This window comes from Anomaloglossus baeobatrachus, chromosome 1, assembly GCF_048569485.1.
Source record: "Anomaloglossus baeobatrachus isolate aAnoBae1 chromosome 1, aAnoBae1.hap1, whole genome shotgun sequence".
Classification (NCBI taxonomy): domain Eukaryota; kingdom Metazoa; phylum Chordata; class Amphibia; order Anura; family Aromobatidae; genus Anomaloglossus; species Anomaloglossus baeobatrachus.
The window spans coordinates 848,884,264-848,909,822 of NC_134353.1; the positions used below are offsets into that span (position 1 = coordinate 848,884,264).

The 25,559-nt window shown below is 43.9% G+C and overlaps 1 protein-coding gene across 4 annotated transcripts in view; it reads right to left on the reverse strand.

Annotated features, from left to right (window-relative positions):
- LOC142301166 (baculoviral IAP repeat-containing protein 1-like) overlaps positions 1–25,559 on the reverse strand; it is a 91,509-nt gene that overhangs the window by 16,826 nt on the left and 49,124 nt on the right. For 3 of the 4 annotated variants that reach the window (XR_012752703.1, XM_075342206.1, XM_075342198.1), the window contains exons 6-7: positions 15,878–16,048; positions 10,935–11,096 (exon numbers count right to left, since the gene is read on the reverse strand). Coding sequence is in view for 3 of the 4 variants with exons in the window: in XM_075342206.1 (XP_075198321.1) it covers positions 10,935–11,096; positions 15,878–16,048 (333 nt within the window). In the remaining variant the exon portion in view is untranslated. The remainder of the gene's footprint in view (positions 1–10,934; positions 11,097–15,877; positions 16,049–25,559) is intronic. The other variant, XM_075342214.1, reaches the window with a different exon arrangement.

Genomic DNA, 25,559 nt, shown 5'->3' on the forward strand with positions numbered 1-25,559 from the left:
ATCCAGAAATATTACTCAGTCCATCAGTTATTAGACATATGAAACTGAAATAGCTGTTGCAAAAACCCAAATTGTTATAAAGAAAAAAGGTTAATATTAATAGGGGTGCCCAAACTTTTTCATATGACTGTAAAGGGAACACTCAAATAACACATCCTACATCTGAATGAATGAAATATTCTCATTGAATACTTTGTTCTGTACAACGTTGAATGTTCTGACAACAAAATCACAGAAAAATCATCAATGGAAATCAAATGTTTTAACGAATGGAGCCCTGGATTTGAAGACACACACACATAATGAAAGTGGAAACAAGTCAAAATGAAAATCAAAACATGACAAAATTAAAGTGGAAAAAAGTCAAAATAAGGCTCAGGATTGTATAGTTTTGAGAAGGAAGAAATGCAGGGCACTACTCTGAAGGATCGGAGAAGGTTCACAGTAAGCGTTTTCACCAATTAAATTACTGCCGGTCGTGCATATAGGTGATATACTGCAAGGAACTATACAGCTACGTGATGCTCATGTACAAAGTCCACAAAAATCCAAGCATCCAAAAGGTAAGAAAAACATGGGCACTCACCGCTTGCTGCTGTGTAGAAAAAAATGCTTTATTCAGGCTTCGGAGTTACATGCTGTGCTGAGTGAGAGGGAGCGGACAGCACGTTAGACAACGGCCGTTTCGCACACCGCAAGGCTCAGGATTGTGTTTGGCCTTCACGTGCCTGTATGACCTCACTACAACGCCTGGGCATGCTCCTGATGAGTTTGCGGATGGTCTCCTGAGGGATCTCCTCCTAGACCTGGACTAAAGCATCCGCCAACTCCTGGACAGTCTGTGGTGCAACATGACGTTGGTGGATGGAGCAAGACATTATGTCCCAGATGTGCTCAATCGGATTTAGGTCTGGGGAACCGGCGGGCCAGTCCATAGCTTCAATGCCTTCGTATTGCAGGAACTGCTAGAACACTACAGCCACATGAGGTCTGGCATTGTCCTGCATTAGGAGGAACCCAGGGCCAACCGCACCAGCATATGGTCTCACAAGGGGTCTGAGGATCTCATCTCAGTACCTAATGGCAGTCAGGCTACCTCTGACGAGTACATGGAGGGCTGTGCGGCCCGCCAAAGAAATGCCACTCCACACCATTACCGACCCACTGCCAAACCGGTCATGCTGAAGGATGTTGCAGCTAGAAGATCGCTCTCCACGGCATCTCCAGACGCTGTCACATCTTTCACATGTGCTTAGTGTAAGTGAAAACTGTGGAAAAAGAAAGCGCAATAGGGTCTTACCCCAATATATATAGGGTGAAGCAAAGAATAATCCTACTCACCAATTCGGGTTGTGACAGTCACAACACCTATAGCAGCATGTAACACCAAGTCCCGGCAGCGGTCCCCAAGAGGCAGATAACAGAGAGTAGTAGAGAATGGGTTTCACAGCCGCGCCAAAAGACTACTGGATTCTTCTCAGATTAATGTTTCTTTTATTTCATAACAGGTCAAGTCTACGCGTTTCAGGAGGACACAGCTCCCTTCTTCAGGACAAACCAGCAAAGAATCATCAAATCTGCTGTATAGAGAGCCTATACACCATTATATACCTCATGGAATGAGGTCAGAGCACACCCACCAAAAGAGAAAAAAAAAAAAAAAAAAAAGGAGGCGGGAAAGACATGCTTGCAAGTCACAGTGACGTAGTATGGAATAAAAAAGTCATAATGCAATACAATTGTAAAGGCTCTCTATTAATTCCAACAACTTAAAAATCAATGAATTAAAAATACCGAATAAAATTATGTTTATATTAAAATGTTTCTGAGTGATTTATTTAATTGTGTATAAAATGTGTATGTATGTATAATGAAGAACACTCTCAGGGAAGTGTATAGTGTATTGCCCAGAACACTGAAATAGCTTAAAGTTTTCAGTACCATATAAACCGGGAACCATGTGTGGAAGACGTGCAGCTGAACGTGCCACCTGTGATTATATAGATCAGACCCATACAAACACTTGTTTAGGGAGTTAAATCCTTCCAAGAAGGATTGGAGACAAAAATGGATAAAATATCTATATAAGCAAGAGTCTATTACTAGCGGTCTCATAGTGACCGCCCAGACATAAGAAGAAAAAAGTCTCCAAAATCTTAGAATGACCGTTGTGATGTGAATAATTATCTATGTTATTATATAAACACAATCGTGACATTAGTGTCAACGTGTGTGTGCCACTGAGGGAATAATCAACCTTACAATCTTGGGACAAGGGTTGGTATGGATACGTGCAGTGAAAGGAGATATACTAATGAAAGTGAAACACAGGGTCGGGCCGGATTTGCAACACTTCATGCATAAATACAATTTAGACCATACATGAGTCCAACTATGGCTCACGGGTCTTAGGATCATAGATTCAAATAGGTCAAATAAGTTCACCAGGTGAATGGGGTTCAGGACCGTGGAAAAATGTGGAGTACGCATGCTCAAAGGGAAGATACAGAGCTAGTGCTCCATCAGAACTTTAGAAGTGAAGACGGGGTCAATGGAGTTTAGGAGCGTGGGAAGGAAAAACAGTGCACATGTACTAAAGAAAAAAAAAAACACCTAGAATTAACTAGAGAAAAATAGAACCGTGAGAATCAGGATAGAGGAGCGGAAAGAAATCCCTCCACTTGTTAGAGAAAGGGAGCATCTCAAACAACAGGTTCAATACCCCCATGCTAGTGAAAAGAGTGAAATAAAGTTATCCTCCACAATGACATATGAGTGATACTAAAACTGTATATATATATATATATATATATATATGCATAAATATGTGAAGAATTACATATATATATAGTGTATAATGTATAATAACGGGCAAAATAAATTAATCCATGATGAATCCATGGAAAAATAAAAAAATAATAAATTAACAATAAAATACATAGTAGGAAAAAAACATATCCTACTAGCTACAATCGACCCAAGCTACCCGAATCATACACATATTAAAAATGGGAATAAATTGACGCATATAATTAAAAACAATAATTAATATACGAGACCTGGCACAATATCCACAAATTATTATATAAAACCTTTAGGGCCCATATTTACAACAATTACAAAAAATATATATATATATAAAAAAATAAAATTTAAAATTTAAATTCTATAAAAAAATATATGGGAAAGGGACCACCTCTTAATCCTAAATCAATAGGCATATGATATGTATAGGAAACATGTCTCTAATAAAATAGATCTGTCACTTCATTAAGCCCAAGAGGTTTTAAGGTATTCAATTTATATATCCAGTATGTCTCTTTTCTTTTCAATAGATCCATACGGTTATGGGCAGACAGGGGTATCTGTTCGATGGGAGTAATCCTAAGACTGGATTTCCCATCGTGACATAGAGTGATGTGTCTAGAGAGGCCGTGTAACATGAACCCTATTTTCACATTGTGCCTATGAGAGTTCAATCTCTTATGTAATGCCTGTGTCGTTCTCCCAATATATTGTTTTTGGCATTCACAATCAATCAAATATATGACAAATTCTGACTGACACGTGAGATGGGTCCTGATGGAAAAAACCCCTCCTCCCATGAAGGAAGAAAAATCCACCCTTTTATGTTGTATAGATTTACAACACAAACAGTTTCTCGTAAAACATTTGAAAGACCCCACCACATGATGGGCAGTTTCCTTGACATTCTTCTTTCTCAACCTACTAGGGGCCAGCTGATTTTTCAGACTGGACGCCCTCCTGTAAGTAATCCCTGGTCTCTCCGGTATGGTATCCTTCAAGAAGGGATCATTCTGAAGGATTGCCCAATGTTTGTGGATGATATTTCTGATCAAGTCTCCATCGTTACTATATGTGATCAGAAGATTAGAGGAAAAACTGTGTTCAGGTTTCTTCTCTACGATTTTATCCCGTACAATAAGCTCTGTCTGTGTTAATGTTTTATTCTCCCTGTATGCTCTTCTTACCAGTGAAGGGGGGTATTCCTTATCAAGGAATCTTTCCTTCAAAGTATTGGCCTGTGTAAGAAAATCTCCATTAAGTGTACAGTTCCTGCGGATTCTCTGAAATTGATTTTTGGGGACATTCCTGAGCCATTTATGATAATGGCTACTGGAGAAATGAATATATCCATTGCTGTCCACTTTTTTAAAAAATGTTTTAGTCCGGATTACTCCCTTTTCATGTGTGATGGTAAGGTCCAAAAAATCAATGGTACTCTTATTTATATTAGGTGAAAACGTCAAACCCCAATCATTATTCTCTATACGTCCCAAAAAAGTATTAATATTTCCATCGACATCATCCCAAATGAGGAACAGATCATCTATGTATCTTTTGTATACAATTACGTGTTTGAACAAATCGGAATTATAAATAAATAACAATTCAAACATACCCATAAATAGATTAGCGAACGTCGGCGCGACCTTCGAACCCATTGCGGTCCCACAGTGCTGATGGTATATTGTCTCTTGGAAAGTAAAGAAGTTATTGGTCAATATAAATCTCATCCCCTCAAGGAGGAACTCTTTTTGGGTCTTAGGGAGCCGATCATCCACTAGAAGGAATTGTTTGAAACATTCTAAACCCAATTCATGGGAAATATTGGTATATAGCGCTGAGATGTCTAGAGATACAAACAAATAGGAGTCTTTCCACTCCACATCTTTAATGATGTTGATGAGGTGTGTGGAATCCCGCACAAAACTTCTTAAATTCATAACGTGCACCCTCATAATCTGGTCTATATAGGATGCCAGATTAACCGTTAGTGAATCTATCCCAGAAATGATCATTGATTTTTAAGTTGTTGGAATTAATAGAGAGCCTTTACAATTGTATTGCATTATGACTTTTTTATTCCATACTACGTCACTGTGACTTGCAAGCATGTCTTTCCCGCCTCCTTTTTTTTTTTTTTTTTTTTCTCTTTTGGTGGGTGTGCTCTGACCTCATTCCATGAGGTATATAATGGTGTATAGGCTCTCTATACAGCAGATTTGATGATTCTTTGCTGGTTTGTCCTGAAGAAGGGAGCTGTGTCCTCCTGAAACGCGTAGACTTGACCTGTTATGAAATAAAAGAAACATTAATCTGAGAAGAATCCAGTAGTCTTTTGGCGCGGCTGTGAAACCCATTCTCTACTACTCTCTGACATGTGCTTAGTGTGAACTTGCTTTCATCTGTGAAGAGCACAGAGCGCCAGTGGCGAATTTTCCAATCCTGGTGTTCTGTGGCAAATGCCAAGCGTCCTGCACGGTGTGGGGCTGTGAGCACAACCCCCATCTGTGGACGTCCGGCTCTCATGCCATCCTCATGGAGTCGGTTTCTAACTGTTTGTGCAGACACATGCACATTTGTGGCCTGCTGGAGATCATTTTGCAGGGCTCTGGCAGTGCTCCTCATTTTCCCCCTTGCACAAAGGCGGAGGTAACGGTCCTGCTGCTGGGTTGTTGCCCTCCTACGGCCCTCTCCATGCCTCCTGGTTTACTGGCCTGTCTCCGTAATGCCTCCATTCTCAGGACACTACACTGACAGACACCGCAAACCTTCTTGCCACAGCTCGAATTGATGTGCCATCCTGGATGAGCTGCACTACCTGTGCCACTTGTGTGGGTTGTAGAGTCCATCTCATGCTATCATGACTGTGAGAGCACAACCAACATTCAAAAGAGACCAAAACATCAGCCAGAAAGCATTGTACTGAGATGTGGTCTGTGGTCCCCACCTGCAGAAACACTCCATTATCGAGTGTGTCTTGACAATTGCCAATAATTTCCATCTGATGTCTATTCCATTTACACAACAGCATGTGAAATTGATTGTTAATTAGTGTTGCTTCCTAAGTGGACAGTTTGATTTCACAGAAGTTTGATTAACTTGAAGTTATATTCGGTTGGTTAAGTATTCCCTTTAATGTTTTTAGCATTGTATATATTTCTATCATTATGGCTTACTTTGCACCAGTCTCATTCCTCATTTTCCCTTTATATATACAAATTATCTCTTCAGGGAGGAAGTAGACACACTCTAGCACCACTTATTGGAAGTAGCAATCCTAAAAGTCAAACGTGGCCCTTTAACAAGCCTTTTCATATGACTTAGGATTTATGCCAGATCAGAACCTCAATTTGCAGACACGGTGTTTCGTGGTGTTTGCCCCTCATCAGTGCAAAGTATGAGATCTGATCTGGCTGTATGAGAAACTATAATGGCGTCTAAGGGGAAAACTTCTCTCCTTGCGGAGACCTGACAAACCAATCTGGCTGCCAGTGAGGAGTCTTATAGCTGTGATACCCCTCTGGGAAATATTCAAATTGTCTCTTCAGGGAGGAATGAAATGAACTTCAGTGCCACCTATTAGAAGTATCAATCCTAAAAGTCAAAACTGACCCTTTAACAAGCCTTTTTATATGACTTAAGATTTATGCCAGATCAGATCTCATACTTTTCACTGACGAGGAGCAATCACCATGAAACACTGTGTCTGCAAATTGAGGTTTAGATTGGGTTATCAGCCTCCGCAAGGAGAAACGTTTTCCCCTTATGTACTTTATGTATATACAGTATATATATATATATATATATATATCTATATATATATATATAGATATATATATATATATATATATATATATATATATATATATATATATATATATATATTTGTTATAAATAGTATGTATTTTATTTTAACTTTGTATATTGTGTTAATTATTAATAAGCTAAAAATTTCATTATACAGATGTGGTATTTGTGTATTAATTTCTTTGTAATCCTTTTTTATTGGATATGTATTTAGCTTTGATGATTCCCTCCCTAAGTTAGGGGTTTCTTTTTGGTATATAGGCAATAATTGTATTGTTCTCTTGTGTTATCTGTATTGCCTCTGTGTTAGTTGTGTTTTGCATCTAAGTTGTCTCCTTTTTTGTTCTTACCTGTTTTTCCTATCTAAACTTTTATTTATCCATTGACATTTAATAATGGATCAGTAAAAGACAGCAGAAACACAGATGGATCTCTGAAGTAGTGTGTATTTCTTCCATTCTTCATAAGTGTATCACAGATCCCAATAGTCTTTTATGGCCAAATATGATTAGCAAAATGCATGAGAATTGGAAATGCTCTGAGTCTGATGGGTCAGAGAAACAGATACAGTTTTTAAAACCGATATCTCTTTTTAGATTAATGAAAGTAAATGGGTCTGCGCTGCGTGCTGTTATCACATGGAGGTCTCTGGTAAACCAAACAAGATGGTGAATGGTGCCCGCAGCCGGCTGCGGTTTCCCCCTTATCAGGTTGGTGGTTTCCGCCTTTCTCCTGCACCTTACTTATGTAGGAAATGTCGACTCCTATGCCTGAGCAATGGTAGTCCGCTCCCCGGCTTGGTATGTGCCGGGAGAGCCCTCTTTGCCCGCAGACACTGGCCCTTTAGGTCTCTATGCCTGGGCAGTGGCTTTACCCTAATGGTTGGGCTGTTGTCTTCAGTCGGGTCTTAGGTGGGAAAGGTCCTAAAGTGCAGTCCTCAATCAGTTGATTTGACTCCGCCCGGTTGTTTCTGGGTCTCGTACTGGGTCTGAGTACCCCTCCTGGTACTCTGGTTTCCAATCAGTTCCCCGGTTTGGTACCGGCATGCCACCGCCCGTCCCCGATCCCTACGGTTCCACCGGCTGTAATCCCAGCTCCTGCAGGCAGCCACCACCACCTGCCTCCTTGCCAGAGGTGACTGGGCTCCAACCCAGACCCCTGGTGTAGACTATGGCAGACCTTGGCACAGTTCTGCCCTTGAACTTCACTCCACTCCACTGACAAGGCTAATCTTCTCAGTTTTTCCCGCCTCCGTCCTGTGAACTCCTCGGTGGGCGGAGCCAACTGCCTGGCTCCGCCCCCTTGGTGTGAACATCAAACCCGGAGAGAGGTGACAAGGGTTTTTGTAGTTTGGCTGCTGTCACCTTACTAAGGGGGGGGGGGGGGTGTGTGCATGGGACTACCCCTGACAACCTGGTTAGTCCAGGGCGTCACAGTTGTTTAACTTGTTGCTGAGGGAGATTGTGCAGTTAACCTTTGTTGTCTTTTTGTTGCTACCTTCTCTTGCTTTAGTCCTGAGTCTCTATTTGTTGATTCCTGTGTGTGCACAATGTGCCAGAGTTTTGGTTTCCTCTTGTTTGTCTTTATCTGTTGTCCATCACACTCCTGCCCTGTCCTTACCTGGTGGGAGGAGGATATCCGAGTAGTACTGGTCAACAGCATAAGCAGGAACGGGACTTGGGCATCTCCACCATCCGGAGTAATCCTGAGGTTAAGGATAGTCAGGGTCCCCAGCGTGAGGGACAGCATAGTAGCCCGTTTCCCACTATCCCAACAGTCACTTCCTGACAGCTGTCAATATACTAACCAACAGATGTGTGCATGTAGCCTATGGTTTCATTGTTGCTGAAAAGATCATGAAAACACTTGTTTTCCTTGCAGTAAAGCATTCATTGGATTGCTCTCTAGTGAGGAGTTAGGAAAGATGCTTTGCAAACCAGAAAACCTTAGCAGTTTGAATGCGGCTGATTGACTCAAACAGTGGTCAGTAATGAATTAAAAGGCTTTTTCCATTAAATACTTTCTTCCACAGAAGAGGTAATAATTGCATGATTGTTGGGCGTCTGACCACTGGGACCCATATCAATCCGAAGAATGAGGTTCTCTTTGGTCTCTGTGTGAATGGATTATTTACTACCACTACTGTTCCTTTCACTTTTGGCCATCACCCTTAGGACCGGTGGCGGCCTCAGCAAGCATAACCCTAACGATTTATACTTTTATAACTCATCTTGAGGATTAACGATAAATGTATTTAGTGGCAAAACTCCTTTTAAACCCTTTACAACCATCACATCATATGGTCAGCTAGTGGATGTATTGAGCAGGCTCAGGACGTGAGCGCACACTATCACCATAAGGCCGTGGTCAGATGGTCATATAACACGGATGAAGATGCATCAAAATACCAGCAGCTCTCCTGACCCGGGCTTGAGAGCTGCATAGACATACACGATGAGGTTACGCTTGTGTGACGCCCTGGACTATCCAGGTCGTCCCAGGTAGACACACAACAACACTACTCACCCCTTCCCAATTAGGTAACATCAGTCAAACTTAAAAGCCTTGTCACCACCCTCCAGGTTTGATGTCCACACCGGGGGGGGTGGAGCCAGGCGGTTGGCTCCACCCACCGAGGAGTTCACAGGCCTGGAGGCGGGAACCCAAGTAGTCTAGTCGAGGATAGTCTAGCTCAGGCTCTTGATAGAGTCAAGTTCAAGTTCAAGGGCAGTCCTGTGTCCAGACTGCCCAGAGACTACTAGGTGGCTGGGTCGTAGCCCAGTCGCCACTGGCAAGGAGGCAGACGGTAGTGGCCGCCTGCAGGAGACCGGGAAAATAACTGGTGGAACCGTAAGGGACCGGGACAGGGTAGTGGCCTGCCGGAACTGAACCGGGGAGCCAACTGGATACCGAAGCACCAGGCAGGGTACTCAGACCCCGAACTAGGTTAGAAGCCACCAACATAGTCAAATTAACTGATTGTGGTCTGGACCTCAGGGGTTCATTCCCACCTAAGTCCCGATTGAAGGCAACAGCCCAACCATTCCGGATAAGTGCCACCGCCAAGGGCAAGAGATCCAAAGGGCCAGCGTCTGCGGGCAAACGGGCTATTACGACAGATACACGTCAGGGAGCGGACTACTGGTGTCTAGGCACAGGAGTCAAGATTCACACACAGAGGTGCAGGAGAAAGGCGGACACCACCAACCTAATCTGGGAAAAGCTGCAGCCGGCTGCGGGCCCCGTTCATCACTCAGTTTGGTTTACCAATGACTCCAGTGTCTTGTGTCAGAGTGAGTACACCAGTGCCATCAGGCACCGCGCCGCGCTGCACCGCAACACTACACCCTGCACCCAGACACCGGCCCGCCGGACCCCGGGACCAACATTCCCTACCCACGGAGGGGTCAACACCTAGCTGCGCTACTATACTGCTCCCGGGGGTCCCCACACCTTCACCGCAGCGGTGGTGTCTACAATCACCACAACCCGTGGGTGGTGTCACGAACTATCATTTCAAACCAAACACCCAAATCCCAGCGTGTAGCGCCAACTCCCTTGCAGAGCGACGTGACCCCCGGGTCCGTGAGAGGCTCGAGCCACCACCCGTAGTGCAAGCACGGATCCGAGCGGCTCGGCAGTCGCAGCCGAGCCCGCGGGGCGGTACACTTGGGTCAGGAGAACCGTCAGCCAGTGCAGATACTGCTGGTAAGGCTGTCTGACCACGGCACTACCAGCAGATACCTACAACAGCAGCAACCAGAGCTAACTCCAGTCTCTGCTGTTTAATCATTTAGATGTCACTGTCAGTGCGTAGCGACACACATAACAAATGTAAAATGTTATTTATACTAGGTGGTAAACGCTGTAAAAAACATTCCAAGAAATTGACGTCCTTAACCTCTCTAGTGAGTAAAAGATAATAAATTACTTGAGTGCCCGAAAAATTGTACCATTCAAAATATTACTTGTTGAGAAAAAAAAAAAACAATGAAGCTATGTAAGTACAGAAATAACAAAATGCATGGGAAAGCAATTTTTTCCATGAAAAATGCTTTTACTGTATGGTAAAATAAAAATTAAAAAAAACATGGAAAAACTCACTACTATACACATATCTAGCATTGTTGTAAAACAATGGCAAAATTGCATGTTTTTTTTTACTCTCACCCAAGAAATGGTACAAAAAAGTTGGTTGTTATTAAAGATAACAATAGGCCAGAAGGGGTTAAACCCTGAACACCTTTAAATTAATTAATAAAGTGTCTGCAGTGATTTCACGCTAAATAATTGTTATCCTTATTATTATTAAGTGTTACCCAGAACAGCCATATTATCTTCCCGGAGGAAAGATCCAAAGAAACTCAGTTCTTTCAGCTTCTTACATCCAGAGAGGGAGCTCATGAGACCATCAAAATCTGCATAGCGTTTCAATGATAAGTGCAGGATCTCCAAATCTGCAAAGTGTTTAATGAATGGAACTGGAAATAAAAATATATAACATAAGAGGTTAATATTCATATACTACGATTTACATATCTTATATAGTGATTCAATACTACAGCTTTTTGTCTAAGGAAAACTTCATTAACAATGCTCACAGCACATCACCCACAGATGAGCGTTGTCACACAGTGCATGTATTCTATAATCAACTTTGTAAGGGATTTGGTTAATGTTATAATTGTCTCACATTAAGCCGTGATAGCAAAAGGGAATCTATCATTCACAATGATTACTTATAGAGATTCTGTCATCAGGATTATGCTTGTTTAAGTAAAGGCATGGTCATAATAGTGCTGTTATACAGATTCAATAGAAACATTCCGCGAAGAAATCCGCTTCCTTGTTACTGTATAATCAACATTTGAAGTTTGGATTTCATAAGATTTCAGTGAATTTTGGTGAGACTGTGGGTGAGGTGTACGGCTCTGCCCTGACTCCTCCGCATGCCTCTGATTTCTGCATTTTGCTTGTGTTTTAAAGTTTGTGTCAGCCTAAACATAGCCTGAGTCATAGAGGGCAAGAGAAAGTTGGAGGCTTGGGTGCAGACCCAGCTGGCAAAGGTGGCGTCTGCATGACAAAAGGGGTGATCCATCACCTGGACTGTGAGCGACACTACGGTTTCATCCAGGAAGAGGGGACCAGGGCAAAGGTATATGTGAATGCTGCTTTGGTATGTGAAGGTCCTACTCTAACCTGAGGAGACTGATTCAGCTTCATTAAAGAGAACGGGCCCCTGGGGATGGTACGCGGTTGTCATAGTCCACATCCTGGTGGAGGGGGCCTTTCAGGAGTTGCTGCAGTCTGAGGAGTCCAGGCCAAGAGACAGTCCCCTGGCATCATTGACCTTGAGAACCACCATCCAAGTGAGGAAATAGAGGCCAATGCTGCACTGGAGCATCAAGCTGGAACTTTGGAGGTGGCAAGCACCCTGGCCATGGTGAATGTTGCCCATGTGGCCCATTTGGCTATCTATGTTAAAGTGGATGAATCCAAAGCCACATGGGTGTGAGGAGGCCATGATGTTTGTGTGGTGTGGTTGATGGCCGAATCCGGACTGCCCCCAGTTGTGCCTGTTGCACCCAGTAAAGCAGAACTGTTTTGAGCCCCTTGAGTGGTGGGTCAGGAGACCCACAATTGTGAAGTTGGCCGAGAGTGGCCAAAGGTTGTTTTTGTGTTTCCCTTCTCCCAAGTTGTTTTGGGCAAATTGCGCTCCCCTCTGCTGGAATGTGGAACCTCGAGCAGTAATGCTGCCACTTGCCCTGCTCGAACATTACCCCTCTTTGTCCTATGGACTTTGCGCTATGCACTTTGCCCTAAGGACACCACCTTGTCCCCCCTGGTCCTGAGCAGTGTCGTGCTACAATGGGCTGGCATCTGCAGAGAGGGGAGGGAGAGAAAGGAAACGATGGACCCTGAGCAGTGGATTCAGGAATGTTCTGTGTTTTGCCCAGAGCAGACAAGCACATGAATACTACTGTCAATGGCAGAAAAAGACTGTTGCCTGTGGGCGAATGTCAAATGGATGAGTGAAATGAATTCTGGCCTCTGGCCATCACTAGTATGGACTTGAAAGTAATCTTTTCATTTAATGTTTGATATTTGTGTTTATTATATTTATGGTCGGGGATGACCATATTTAAATGGGGAAGTATGTAGAGGTGGTCGATTCCCTACACTGTTTGATGCTATGTGTTGTTTACCTATACTGCGAAAGGTTGGAGCAGCGGTAGATTAGGCATAAGATAGGAAAGGGTTAAGTTGAGTTGGAGAGGGAGTAACAGGTGGTAAGTGTGTTGGCAGTAATGCAGCCCCCTTGGGGTGCGAGTTCTACATAGGGTTTGAGTAAGAAGAAGTGGCTACGGTGTCAGGGCCAGTCAGGGAAACCTGAGATGACAAGGAGAGGTCCGAAGTCTATGGCTCACCCCAAAAGGCTTAAGAAAATTGTACAACTAGACAGCCCACGAGGCCTAGAAGCAGAAAACAGTATAAGGAAGAGGGGGAACAGAGACATGACAAGAAGACGAGATCCAAGATAGCGGGGATATGTTGAGAAAAAGTTCCCCACAATAACAGAAACAGCAAAATCGTGAGTAGTGAGGCCATGTCTGTCATAACTGTGTGGAAAATAAACTGTGCAAGTTTGGTTTGCCATAAGAACTGCGGTGTTGTATGTTTTACTACTTCATCTACGACGGGGAGCGGCATTGGGGTGATGGACACTGCCCTGAAGAAGCCAGTGAGTGTTGCACCACCTGCCTAAAGTCATACACGCACACGGGAGCTCCTTGGTGAAGGAGCGGAGAGCTCATACGGCCAAGAAGCATTCAATCATCAGAAAGGGAAGCAGCCGCTGATGCTAATTGAGGGGTAGAACTGTGAAGCAAATCTCTTGGCCATGCTAAGAATGCATGGAGACATAATTTGCATATCAATATAATGTTTTTGTAGACACAGCAAATTAAGTATTTACTACAACAAAGGTATGGTTTTCATAAGAACGTAGTCACCCATAGAATTAAGAGACTTTCTAACTGGTCATTATCAATTCTCGGTCATTTTGCTGCATGGAGTATATTTCTTTTTTCTAGCTGAGTACTTTGTAGAAATCTTACAAGTCTGTTAGACTTTCTGGCCCTGATAGTTCTCTCTGTACTCCATTCCTTTTCTCAGTGCTGTAGACAGCAGGTAGGGGGAGCTGCACACTGATTTCCACAGCAAGAGAAGCGGGAAAATATTTAAAAAAGGGCCAGAAAACATCCTGTAGAAAAATATGAAATCATACGATGTACAAATTGCAGCATTAAAGTGGGATACAAGCTGCGATGATAAATCAAATACTGAACATCCCAGAAGCCTGGATACACACAGACCTCACATCCAGCCTATTGTATATTACTGAGAGTGAAGTTTTGGTCAAGCTGCAAACTATATAATCAGGGAGTGTGAAAATGAATAAAGGAATAAATATTGCGCAATTTTATTAACTGAAGCCTGGTTTACACGCTTCAATAGATCTTTCAATCCGTCGTCGGGGTCAAGTTGTAAGTGACGCACATCCGGCATCGTTCGTGACGTATTTGCGTGTGAAACCTACGTGCAATCAAGATTGAACGAAAATACGGTGATCGCAAACACGTCGTTTATTCCTCATACATTGGACGTTTTGTTGTATGAACCTAGTGAATTGTAACGTGTGACATCCCTCATACGATTGTGATGTCTGATGCTATGTGCGCAGGTGTGCGCTCTGCACCGCAGCTTAAAAAAGGCTGAGCTGTCACTGTGGTTACCCGCGGCCACCGCTGCATCCACCGCTGGATCCAGTGACAGCGGGTAACCTCACTGACAGCTCAGCTGATTGCACGGCTGTCTTCATTTGCTGTATGGAGGTGACAGGAGCGGCGGTGTCTTCTGCTGCTCCGGTCACCTCCATGCAGCAGCGCTGGATGCGACGCTGGACCATCCTGGAGTACGCCGGACATGGAGGGCTTTTTGGGGCTGATTAAAGTGGTGAACCAGGGAATGTGTTTGTGTTTTTTATTTCTAATAAAGGATTTTTTCGGGTGTGTGTGTTTATTTACTGTAATTTACAGATTAATCATGGAAGGTGTCTCATAGACGCCTGACATGATTTATCTAGGACTTATTGGCAGCTATGGGCTGCCAATAACTCCTTATTACCCCGATTTGCCAACGCACCAGGGCAAATCGGGAAGAGCTGGGTACAGTCCCAGAACTGTCGCATCTAATGTATGCGGCAATTCTGGGCGGCTGTTGGCTGATATTGTTAGGCTGGGGGGCTCCCCATAACGTGGAGCTCCCCATCCTGAGAATACCAGCCTTCAGCCGTATGGCTTTATCTGGCTGGTTTTAAAATTGGGGGGGACCGCATGCCGTTTTTTTTAATTATTTAATTATTTATTTCACTGCACAGTATAGACACGCCCACCGGCTGCTGTGATTGGGTGCAGTGTGACACCTGTCACTCAGCGTGGGGGCGTGTCTCACTGTAACCAATCATAGGCGCTGGTGGGCGGGGTAAGCAAGGAATATGAGATTGTTTAATGGGCGGCCGGCTTTTTCAAAACAGTAAAAGCCGCCGGAGCAGTGTGAATGCCGTGCAGCGCCGGGGATCGGGGATCGGTGAGTATGAGAGAGGGCTGCTCAATTCAGTTACTCAGGAGATTAGCGGTCACCGGTGAGTCCTTCACAGGTGACCGCTAATCAGGGCGCGACACAGGCTCTGTCTGTGTCTGCTGTCATCTGCCATTCACCGCTGCTACATGGCTGTCTGTGTCTGCTGTCATCTGACATGTAGCAGAGCTGAATGGCAGATGACATAGTAAAAACGCATCCCTACACATTACACACGCTTGGCAAGTCAGTAAATAAAAAAAAAAAAGGTGCCCAATGCATACGTCACAGAACACATGATCTAAAGGATCGCACACAAAATTGATCAATTTAACATAGACTACTAACGCTCGTGTGACAGCAAATGAACGACCTACGTGCAATCTCATAAGATCGCATATGCGACCTGGGCGTGTCACATCGCATACGAGATCGCATACCTAATTGTAAGGTGTAAAGCTGGCTTAAAGGTAACCCATTTTAAATATCTAAAAATATTTTTTTCCATATCAAATGTGTTCGTAGCCTTTTCTATATTCTAAGGTCATACAGAGGTGTAAGTTCTACTGTAATGATACTGAGCAAGGACTACTAGATTGATGCTTTTCCTATTAATACTTACCAAATTTTATTGATCCAGTGCCAAAACTAATGCAACCAAAAGCAAGTTTTTTCATTTGACCCAGTTTTTCAAATTCTCTTGGTAGGTGGTCAAGTACCTCGGGGTTTTGTAGCAGATAGATAGTTACTTCTGATAAGTTAGAAAAGTTGTGTATACCACGAATCAAATGTTCTAGAACCAAAGAAACAGAATTAAACATATGAAGAAGGTCTCATCTGTAGTTAACATGAACATTTTTTACAATTTTGCAAATTAGTGAGTCCACCTCCAGCGTAGCACATTCATCTTCTGAGAGCTGCCATCATGCTGACATTACATGCCCACAATTTCTCACAATGCCTTCTGGCACAGATTGAAGCCCTGAGAGTTCACTAGTTGTGAGATCTTGCCGCTATGATTAAAGGGGTCCTGTCAAATTTGAATTCTAGAATATTCGTAATTACACTATTTTATATTCTTCCTTTCTTCACAACATTGAGATATTTAGAGGTGTGCTTGGGACTTATCTATGTGATCATAATCCAGAACACATACTGTTATTGAGTAATAATATTAATAGTTTTTATTTACATTTTTATGTAGATTTATGATTGTATTATTATTATGTGGAGGAAGTACTGGTTTTCCTTAAAACAGATACTGTTAAGGTCCTTTAAAGGGAACCTGTCAGGTGCAATATGCATCCAGGACCACGAGCAGTTCTGTGTGCACATTAGTGATTCCTGCCTAACTGTCCCTGTATACACTAGCATAGATAGAGATCACAAACCAAAAAAGAACTAGCCATCAAGGACAATAATGGTGGTAAAATAGTAATATTTTTATTAATCCAAAAATTATTATATACAGTCAGGTCCAGAAATATTTGGACAGTGACACAAGTTTTGTTATTTTAGCTGTTTACAAAACATGTTCAGAAATACAATTATATATATAATATGGGCTGAAAGTGCACACTCCCAGCTGCAATATGAGAGTTTTCACATCCAAATCGGAGAAAGGGTTTAGGAATCATAGCTCTGTAATGCATAGCCTCCTCTTTTTCAAGGGACCAAAAGTAATTGGACAAGGGACTCTAAGGGCTGCAATTAACTCTGAAGGCGTCTCCCTCGTTAACCTGTAATCAATAAAGTAGTTAAAAGGTCTGGGGATGATTACAGGTGTGTGGTTTTGCATTTGGAAGTTGTTGCTGTGACCAGACAACATGCGGTCTAAGGAACTCTCAATTGAGGTGAAGCAGAACATCCTGAGGCTGAAAAAAAAGAAAAAATCCATCAGAGAGATAGCAGACATACTTGGAGTAGCAAAATCAACAGTCGGGTACATTCTGAGAAAAAAGGAATTGACTGGTGAGCTTGGGAACTCAAAAAGGCCTGGGCGTCCACGGATGACAACAGTGGTGGATGATCGCCGCATACTTTCTTTGGTGAAGAAGAACCCATTGACAACATCAACTGAAGTCCAGAACACTCTCAGTGAAGTAGGTGTATCTGTCTCTAAGTCAACAGTAAAGAGAAGACTCCATGAAAGTAAATACAAAGGGTTCACATCTAGATGCAAACCATTCATCAATTCCAAAAATAGACAGGCCAGAGTTACATTTGCTGAAAAACACCTCATGAAGCCAGCTCAGTTCTGGAAAAGTATTCTATGGACAGATGAGACAAAGATCAACCTGTACCAGAATGATGGGAAGAAAAAAGTTTGCAGAAGAAAGGGAACGGCACATGATCCAAGGCACACCACATCCTCTGTAAAACATGGTGGAGGCAACGTGATGGCATGGGCATGCATGGCTTTCAATGGCACTGGGTCACTTGTGTTTATTGATGACATAACAGCAGACAAGAGTAGCCGGATGAATTCTGAAGTGTACCGGAATATACTTTCAGCCCAGATTCAGCCAAATGCTGCAAAGTTGATCGGACGGCGCTTCATAGTACAGATGGACAATGACCCCAAGCATACAGCCAAAGCTACCCAGGAGTTCATGAGTGCAAAAAAGTGGAACATTCTGCAATGGCCAAGTCAATCACCAGATCTTAACCCAATTGAGAATGCATTTCACTTGCTCAAATCCAGACTTAAGACGGAAAGACCCACAAACAAGCAAGACCTGAAGGCTGCGGCTGTAAAGGCCTGGCAAAGCATTAAGAAGGAGGAAACCCAGCGTTTGGTGATGTCCATGGGCTCCAGACTTAAGGCAGTGATTGCCTCCAAAGGATTCGCAACAAAATATTGAAAATAAAAATATTTTGTTTGGGTTTGGTTTATTTGTCCAATTACTTTTGACCTCCTAAAATGTGGAGTGTTTGTAAAGAAATGTGTACAATTCCTACAATTTCTATCAGATATTTTTGTTCAAACCTTCAAATTAAATGTTACAATCTGCACTTGAATTCTGTTGTAGAGGTTTCATTTCAAATCCAATGTGGTGGCATGCAGAGCCCAACTCGCGAAAATTGTGTCACTGTCCAAATATTTCTGGACCTAACTGTATATTAAAATATGTTTAAAATTGCAAGGATAAAGTAATGAAAAAAGTGCAATAAACACCACAAAGGCACAGCAGAGATTAGGGTAAGCAGAAACAATATAGACTATAAAAGACAAAAAATACACCTAATGAGAATTTGTCCTTAAGTAGGTATACAGCATTATATTCCCAAAGGTATAAAATTACATCAATATGCCAAAACAATCAAATGATTAAATGAATCGCATATCACCCAAATATAACAAAAATTGTATAAGCAGAGCCTAGAATGGTAAAAGGCATATATAAGGTATACCACACTCCCTGATGAAGGCTACAGCCGAAACACATGTTGGTGTGGCTCAGCAGCGGTGAATAATGGCGACAGGTATTTTACCCCTAATTTAGGAATTTTTGACTGTGCTATGCCTGTCTTTTGTACCATGCATTTATGTGTAAGCAGTCTTTTTATATGACTTTTACCATTCTAGGCTCTGGCTATATAATTTTTGTTATATTTGGGTGATATGCAATTCACTTAATCATCTGATTGTTTTGGCATATTGATGTAATTTTACACCTTTGGGAATATAATGCTGTATAACTACTTAGGGACAAATTCTCATTAGGTGTTTTTTATTTTTAATATATATATTTGTCTTTATAGTCTATACTGTTTCTGCTTACCCTAATCTCTGCTGTGCCTTTGTGGTGTTTATTGCACTTTTTTCATTACTTTATCCTTGCAATTTTAAACATATTTTAATATATATAATAATTTTTGGATTTATAAAAATATTACTATTTTACCACCATTATTGTCCTTGATGGCTAGTTTCTTTTTTGGTTTGTCGTTAGGTCTAATAGCCTGGTTCCATGTATTGATTTGGAGACTTTTTTTTATGTCTCATCATTTAATATAAATGGTATCTCCTGTTGGCGACACGATTTTGGTATTATTTAGATAAAGAGATCTTTAGAAAAACTATTTCTAAAGATCGTTTCTTATATGCTACTGAGGCCCATGACTAGTCCCAAGGGCGTAAGTTCTCTTAGCTATTCGGTCCACATAGTATGGTAGCACGCCCCTGTGGGTGTACTAACATGCTAATGAATGCGTAGCAACGCCGCACATACCTCAGTCTTGATGACGGCCAGCGAAGGATAGATGCTCACTGGGCATGATCCAGAGTCCTCAGCACTTCCGGTCATGCACACTGTACCTCACTGAAGCCGTGAAGCTTACACCCGGCCTCAATTTAGTATGCATGACCAGAAGTCAAGGGGACTCCGGATCATGCGCAGTGAGCATCTATCCTCCGCCATGAAGATTGATTTATGTGCGCGTCGCTGCGCGTTCATTAGCATGTTTCTACGCCCACAGGAGCGTGCTTACATGCTATGTGGGCCGACAAGCTAAGGGAACTCACGCCCGTAGGACTAGTCCCTGAGCGCATTAGCATATAAGAAACGATCTTTAGAAATACTTTTTCTAAAGATCTCTTTATCTATGCTGGTGTGTACAGGGACAGATAGGTAGGGATTAGCAATATGTACCCAAAACTGCTTGTGGTTCTGAGTGCATAATGCTCCTGACAGGTTCAATTTAACCCTCAACTGGTGAGGTGGGATTTTTGTCACGCAACTAGTGATGTGGGGCTTCCTATATCCCAGTGTTTAGAAATCTCTAATTTTTACAGAAAATGCAAAGATCACATTTGTTTTAATCGTTTTTTTATTGGCGATTGATTACAAACGAGTATAGCAAATGTTTGACCCCCACAAGTATCAGAAAATGTAATACATTGATGATTCATACCAGCATGTTCCAATGAATGCCAGCTGAACAAAATTTTTCTGGGGTGTTGCAAACCCCACCTCACCAGTTGAGGGTTAAGACTTTTCAAGTCCACCAAATTTAGAACTCATTGACTGGCTATGGTGGACATTTCTAATAAAATTTAACCTTTATTAAGTAATTTATTTAAAACTTGCACGACCAAACCACCATTAAACTAAAGCCTATGCAAACCACTTTACGATTCATGGCTCAGATACCAATATTATCAAAAGGAGAGTGCCTATAAGGGCTTCTTATGCTACCCCTAGAATATTAGATTTTTTCAATAAGTGCTTAAAACCTCAATAGTAACAGTAACAATATTCATTCACTTTAAAAGGAACCTGTCACCAGGTTTTTTCCTTATGAGCTGCGGCCACCACCAGTTAGCTCTTATATACAGGATTCTAGAATACTGTATATAAGAGCCCAGGCCGCTCTGTATAACCTAAAAAACACCTTTATTGTACTCATCTGGGGGGCGATTCGGACCAATGGGTGTCACTGTTCTTGGTGCAGCACCTCCATCTTGTGGGATCGCCGTCCTCCTGCCCGTCCTGTGTGCATTTCGCATTCTGCGTCCTTCACAGAGAGGCTTCCATTGCACTCCTGCGCAGAGCAAAGTACTATAATGCACAGGTGCGACAAAAGGTCAAAGACCAACCGTACATGCGCATTACAATACTTTGATCTGCCCTCAGACAGGGAGATCAAGATGACCATGCGCAGGAGCGCAATGGAGCCCTCTCTGTGAATGACGCCGTATGTATCATGCACGGGGCTGGGCAGGAGGATGGTGATTGCAAGAAGAGGGAGGAGGCGCTGGACCGAGAGTAGTGACACCCATCGTACCGGATCGCCCCTAGGTGAGTATTATAAAGCTGTTTTTTACGTTATACAGCACGGCCTGGGCTCTTATATACAGTATTCTGTATATAATCACTCACTGGTGGTGGCTGCAGCTCATAAGGGAAAAACCTGGTGACAGGTTCCCTTTAATAGCTTAGTCAAGGCTAGGATAAATTAATTATTGCACTAAATTCTAATTAATGGGACTAGTGCTTATTCTTATGGATATATTATATTATATTGACCCCAATATTATCAAAGGAATAAGGGACCATAGGGATTTCCATATATCACCTCCACATTTTGGATTTCACCTAAGCTCTGGACTAGAACAAATATATTCCCTTTAACATGTAATATATTGATTATTGCACTAAGTTCTTACTAAAGTGGCTAGTGTTTCATTCTAAATCATATAATTGGCCCAATGGTTAAAAAGACCTATCTTCCTGTAACCAAAACAAACCAGTTTTAGATATTTTCCTATCTCTGTATCCTAATAAAGACACACTGTGTTATTTTGGCTTACTTTGATATATAAGGTCCTATTGTTACTCAGAGCTGTATGACCAATATTATTCTAAATGTCACACAGTGCTGATATCAACCAACAGGCACTGTTAATTGCAGCCGCACTTCTAATTTTGATTTATTTTGCGTCCACTAAATTGCCCGTGCCACCCTATTTGTCACAACAATCTCAGCCTATTTACTGATTTGCATACATGCTCACATGACCAAACTCAGTGTCCTATCTCTTGCCACCGCTAACCCCTTGACCCCCGGGCGATTTCCTTTTTACGTTTTTTTTTTTGCTCCCCTTATTCTGAGAGCAGTAACTTTTTTATTTTTCCATTAATCTTTTTTCTTGTGGGATGAGTTGTACTTTAAAATGAAACCATAAGATTTACCATATAGTGTACTGGAAAACAGCAAAAAAAAATTCAAGTGCGGTAAAATTGCAAAAAAGTGCGATTGCATAATGGTTTGTGGGATATTTTATTCACCGTGTTAACAATATGGTAAAACTGATGTGTAAGTGTGATGCCTCAGGTCATTGTGAGTTTGTAGACACCAACATGTATAGGTTTACTTTTATATAAGGGGTTCAAAAAAATTCAGAAGTGTGTCCAAAATAAGTGGCACACTTTTTGCACCATTTTCCGCAACCTGTAGCGTTCTCATTTTTTGGGATCTAGGGCTCAGGGATGTCTTATTTTTTGCATCTGAGCTGACATTGTTGATGATACCATTTTTGTGCAGATGCTATGTTTTGATCGCCTGTTATTGCATTTTCCGCAAAATGTGCGACGACCAAAAAACGTGATTTTGGTGTTTGGAATTTGTTTTGCCGCTATGCTATTTACCAAACAGATTAATTGATTTTATATGCTGATAGATCAGGCATTTCTGAATGTGGCAATACCAAATATGTGTATATTTTTTTATCCCTTTAATTTTAATTGGGGGTGATTTGAACTTTTAGGTTTTTCTATTTTTTTTTAAATTTCTTAACACTTTTTACTTTACTTTTTTTATTTACTATTCCCCCTAGGGAACTATAAGGATCAGCAATCTGATCGCTCATTCATTTCTCCTGATTAGAGCTGCACAGCTCAGATCTGCAGAAATGCTTGTCTTCTGTTGCAGGCAGCTCTCTGCTGTCTTTAACAGGAAGTGAGTCTTGATAGCAAAGAAGTCATCACATGACCCTGTGATACCATAGCAACCATCGGCTCCCTGTGATCATGAAGTGATGAGCCAGGGGAGCCTCCGGCCTTGTAGTCGTGGCGGTAGTTTTCAGGCTGGTCCCTGGCTTCACCACTTCTTCAAGGTCGGGGACTGACTTGGTTGGGCAGAGTGTGACAGTGCATTCGCCGGACGTCGTACAAACGATCTTCAGACAAAGGGTGCTGGTTACAAACGACATCCTTTATTACACAACAAAATCCAGCAGTAAAATCAGGCACTTCGGTGGAGCTGGGGGCAGCCTGCCCTAACGCACCCTCTGGTGGGGATATGCCCGGGGTACTCCACTTCGCCGGGCTCCCACACTTTGGTTTCATGCACACCGGACCCACACCAGCTGCTTCATACCCTGAGGTTACGTTCCCCTCCTTGTTCTCCGGCGCCCCCTGGTGGTCCCGCTCACACACTCTGCCCCTTGGTGTTCTCAGCCTTCTGTCCCGGATCCAACTACTTCACACACTCTCACACACTCCCCCCATGCTACAGCCGGCTCCTCCTCCCCGGTGGCGACAGCCGTCCCACCCGGCCACTAGGGGGTGCCCTAACACAACATAAAATCATAAAAGTCAACATTTTTATTAGTTACAATTCCGGGTTAACTATGCTGGTACTGGTAGGGGGTAGGCCCACCCACTACATGCCTCCCCTTTTAAAATCCGAGCCTCCCGGCAAGGCTCTAACTATAAACATAAAACTGAAAACAATGAACATAGCAATAGAATACCCTTCAGCCCAGTCCACAACAGGCGACTTAACAGCGCTCCCGGTCTTTTGATGGCGCCCGGAGGCTCAACAGCGCTCCCGGTCTTTTGATGGCGCCCGGAGGCTCAACAGCGCTCCCGGTCTTTTGATGGCGCCCGGAGGCTCAACAGCGCTCCCGGTCTTTTGATGGCGCCCGGAGGCTCAACAGCGCTCCCGGTCTTTTGATGGCGAGCAACAGGCAAATAAACTCGTATCAACTGTAAACTCTTCGCCCTGCGGAGGAGTTCCTGCCTCAGTCTGACAGCGAGCTCTCTCCGGGCTTTATCAACTGAACTTAAACTTTTGCCGGTCGACCAACAATACCGGTCTTCAAACAAGCCAGCTCGGGTGATCTACTCCGGAGGCCAGGACCGCTTCCATTCGGCCGCCTGGGCCTGGATGTAGGCGCCCAGGGACTGCCCAGGTTGGCGGCGGACCCTCCGGAATGAAACAGGAGCGAAAGGCGGCTCCGATGGCGTGGCCTCTTCAGTTTCCGGTGGGGGCGATGGAGTCGCCACCCGGGGCGGTTGAGACACAGGTTGCGGCACGTCCAGGACTATTACCGGTCTGTTGGTGACACTTTGGTTAACCGCCACCACCGGGGTACCCTTTTCCGGGTCAGCGGTCGGGCCAGACTGCACCTCCGGTGGGACCGCCAGGGTGCGCCGGGAATGGGAGGCATCCATCGGCATCGGTTTCTGCTGGCTCCGGCGCCGTTCCTGGTGCTCCTCCCACTCCAGCTCCTGTTGCCACTGGGCCGCTTCCCGGGCGGTCGGCGTCCGGGTCACGCCAACCGCGAACAGGCCGCGACTTCCCGCCTCGGGTAAGAATTGCACCTTCTCTCCCGGGTAAAGAGTGTGAAGCCTCCTCGGTAGGCCCTCCACGTCCAGGTGGACCCGATTATAAAAATAATCGTCTTCGGTGCTTGCTTCACGGATAAACCCGTAGCCCTCCTGCTGATTGAACTTCACCACTATACCAGTGGTGAATTGCAGGGCCAGCTCCTCACCGCCGGGACCGGACATCATTTCCCGGACGAGGGTATCTGCAAGTAGCCGCTCCTGGACGGGGTCTGGCACCGGAGACGGAGCCCTTGGATATGAGGTAGAGGACGGGACTACAGGGTCCCAAAAGAAGCCCCAGGGATCTTGCTCCAGCCGCTCGGCATACACTTCGGCCGGTTCCCGCACGGGGACAGATGGTGTTGCGGCTGTGGGTGCTGCGGCTGTGGCGACGTGCTGAGGTGTCTCCACAGGGGAATAGGTAATCCCCAGGGGGCGGCTCCCTACCGGTAGCTGGGTGGCATAAGTTGCCCGTACCTCGGTGGTCGTGCCTCCGGTTGTCGCGTCCCAGGTGGTCAGCCAAGTCACCTTCTCCGGACGTGCTGAGTCTCCTGGCCCGGTCGGGATCTCTGGCAAGAATGCTCCTGCTGCGGCAGCGTGTTTGGGACGCTCCCGGCTTAGGCTGGTCAAGGCCATGGCAGTGGCGAGATCCTGTTGTTGGCCGGAAGTCTCCATCTCTTTCTCCTGCTGTGTAGTTAGAAATGGCGGCGGGGTCAATGCTGAGACTGGAGGAAGTGGAGGCGGGCCTATGTTTCCCGCTCTTGAACAGGCTCCACCCCCAGCCTCACACATCATCTTGACTCCTCCGCGGCGGTTCTTCTTTTTCTTTACAATACCGCCCACTTCATATTTCTTTCTTCGTGTCCAGGGGCTGGCGCCTCCCCTCTTGAGGCGGAGTACTCCGTACCTCTTTCTCGGCACCGGCCAGCCCCAGGCTCTTCTTTTGGCGCCAATTCTTCGCGCCTTTTCTTCCTCAGCTTCGCAGACGGCGGCCATCTTGCCGCCATCTTGTGCCCGGTCCAACGCCTTGGGCACTTCTTCCTCCCACCATGGGACTGGAAATCTTCTCTCATAGCCCGGATACGGTGCACTCGGCACCACTTGATCTCCGGCTTCTTGGGTTCCTGGCAGGGGAATCGCATCCTGCCGACTACGCCACATGAAGTGATGAGCCAGGGGAGCCTC